The sequence below is a fragment of the Octopus bimaculoides genome, chromosome 7 (assembly GCF_001194135.2).
Source record: "Octopus bimaculoides isolate UCB-OBI-ISO-001 chromosome 7, ASM119413v2, whole genome shotgun sequence".
In the NCBI taxonomy this organism is placed as follows: domain Eukaryota; kingdom Metazoa; phylum Mollusca; class Cephalopoda; order Octopoda; family Octopodidae; genus Octopus; species Octopus bimaculoides.
In genome coordinates, this window is record NC_068987.1 from 25,154,520 (window position 1) to 25,157,476 (window position 2,957).

General features: G+C 34.7%; 1 protein-coding gene across 2 annotated transcripts in view; it reads left to right on the forward strand.

Moving 5' to 3' along the window:
* Positions 1–542: 542 nt before the first annotated feature.
* LOC106874846 (uncharacterized) overlaps positions 543–2,957 on the forward strand; it is a 719,848-nt gene continuing 717,433 nt past the window's right edge. Inside the window, exon 1 of one of the 2 annotated variants that reach the window (XM_052969399.1) lies at positions 543–652. In XM_052969399.1, coding sequence (XP_052825359.1) covers positions 625–652 — 28 coding nt within the window. In that variant the 5' untranslated portion in view covers positions 543–624. The remainder of the gene's footprint in view (positions 653–2,957) is intronic. The other variant, XM_052969395.1, reaches the window with a different exon arrangement.

Below are 2,957 nucleotides of genomic sequence, written 5' to 3' on the forward strand. Positions count from 1 at the left end.
ATCTATGTATAAATGTATATATCTATATGTATGTATGTATGTTTGTATGTATGTGTGTATGTATGTATGTATGTATGTATGTTTAGGTCCCACAACAGAGATTCAACTTTTGCTCCATTAACCTTCTTCTGCGCCTAACTCTAGGTTTTGATTGGCTGGGCCATCCATATGATTAACCAATCATTGGGCTTATCGATAGGTAAAGGTGCAAGAGATGGGTTGCGCACAATCAAGCACAAACATACATAAACACTCGCACACACACACGAGTGTGTGCGTAGGGGGGGGGATGTATGTGTATGTGAGTGTACGTATGTTCATGTGTGTGTATGTTCGCGCGCGCGCATTTGTGTCCGTGTGTATACCACTGTGTTTACATAAGTGTATGATAGAAATTTTAGAAGGATAAGACAAACATTTATCTGTCTGTCTGCCTATCTATCTATCTATCTATCTATCCATCTATCTATCTATCTATCTATCTATCTATCTATCTATCTATCTATCTGTCTATATATCTATCTATCTATCTGTCTATATATCTATTTATCTATCTGTCAGTCCAGTTATCCTGTTTGGCAATCTATCACAGCACGTCAATAATTTCTATCATATATAGCTGAAATGTCGAACAACGAAGAAAACACAGAAGGTAAAACTATATATATGCTTCCATTTTCTCATTTCCCCTTAAACATGACGATGTTTTCAAAACCTACTTTTGTACACATGGCTCACACACACACACACACACACACACACACACACACACACACACACACACACACACACACACACACACACACACACACACATCAACAAGGATGTTTCTACATAGTCGCTGGTGTTGCTGGAAATAGCAGCCATGTGCGTTCCAGAAATTAGCAAATCTTCTGAAAAATGGAAAGCTATATTTATTTCATATTGCTTTCATTAATATCCTGTAAATATGACAAGATACTGCAAAAAAAAGAAAACGTTACACACGCATAAATCTATGTATGCATGTATGTATGTTAGTTCGAGTGTATGTGTGAATATCAGTAGATATATAACAAATATATGATTATACATACATACATACACATATCTATCTATCTATCTATCTATCTATCTATCTATCTATCTATCTATCTATCTATCTATCTATCTATCTATCTATCTATCTATCTATCTATCTATCTATCTATCTATCTATCTATCTATCTGTTTCTAGCTATCTTGCATGTATATGTGTACGTCTATGCATGTATGTTCTCTTGATGTTAATTATGTATGTGTCTGCGTATATGTGTATGTAAGTGTTTGTATGTGTGTGTGTGTGTGTGTGTGTGTGTGTGTGTTTGTGTGTGTATTCCCGTGGAGCTGTTTACGAAAATTTATGTATATATACATATATACACATGAAATGCAAAGCGCAATGTAAACAGTGGGTCGTAGAAAGCTATCAACACACACACACACACACACACACACACACACACACACACACACACAACACACACACACACACACAAACATGCATAAAGGCAGATATAAATAAATATACGTTTGCGTTTTGATATACATCTTACGATTCATTTTCTTATGTGCCATTGTTTACACTATTCATACGTACACACACACACACACACACACACACACACACACACACACACACACACACACACACACACACACACACACATATACATTCTTATATACATTCATATAGATACATATATGTGTGTGTGTGTATATATATATATACAAACATTCAAATAGACACACAGATACGCACAATTTTATATATAGATGCAATAGATTGATAAATTGATTTATCGATCAATCGATCGATATGTAGATTGCTAGTTATTGATATACATTGTATAATGTGTGTCTACGCTTTGCAAATGAACATATACCCAAATGTAAACACAGTGATGACATAAACAGTTACTCATACAATTACTTACACGCATGTGCGAATATTCAATACTGTAGTACAGATGCACATAAACATATACACATATACGTGCGAATATATATATATATATATATATATGTCTGTGAGTCTATATATAGATTCACACATACATATATACGTATGCATGTATGTATAAGGTTTAGGCTATTAATAATCAAAAGAATGTGTACGTATATAATATGAATAACATACACACACACATTTAAACAAGTACGTGTATACTCATCCAACGTACGTTTATATATACATGCATACATACATATATATACGTACGTCGTATATACATATATACACATATAATGCATACACAGACCACACACACACACACAGACACACACACACACACTTTTCATATATGTATGTTTGTTATATGTGTGTGTGTGTGTATGCGTGTGTCAAAACATTCTTCCATTAGAACCTACCGCAACATTCGAAGTCTTCAACACGCAGAAGCAATTCCACACACCCACGCACAATCACACTCACATGCGTGCACACACACACACACACACACACACACACACACACACACACACACACACACACACACACACACACAGACTCACACATACACAAACAAACACACATTTACAAACAGACGCACACATACATAAAGGGATACATACATACATACATACATACATATACAACAGAAATAAACCGTTCTAGTTATTTTTATTGTGAAATTCAATATTCCGTTATGTTGTCCACATTGAGTGTAAAAGAACCAGACAACGGTTTAAAAACAAAGAGGAACCAACTGACAGTCTTAGGATTTCTGTAGAAAACACTTGCAGACGTTATCACTCGCAATTTATTTATTTATTTATTTATTCATTTGTTTGTTTGCTTATTTGTTTGTTTATTTATTTATGTATTACATTAGTTGCGCAAAGGCGCTGAAATCTTTCCGAGTATTCTGTGTACACCGTTTATAACGTAAATAGTGGGGCATGAGAAATATAACACACACACACACACACACACACGC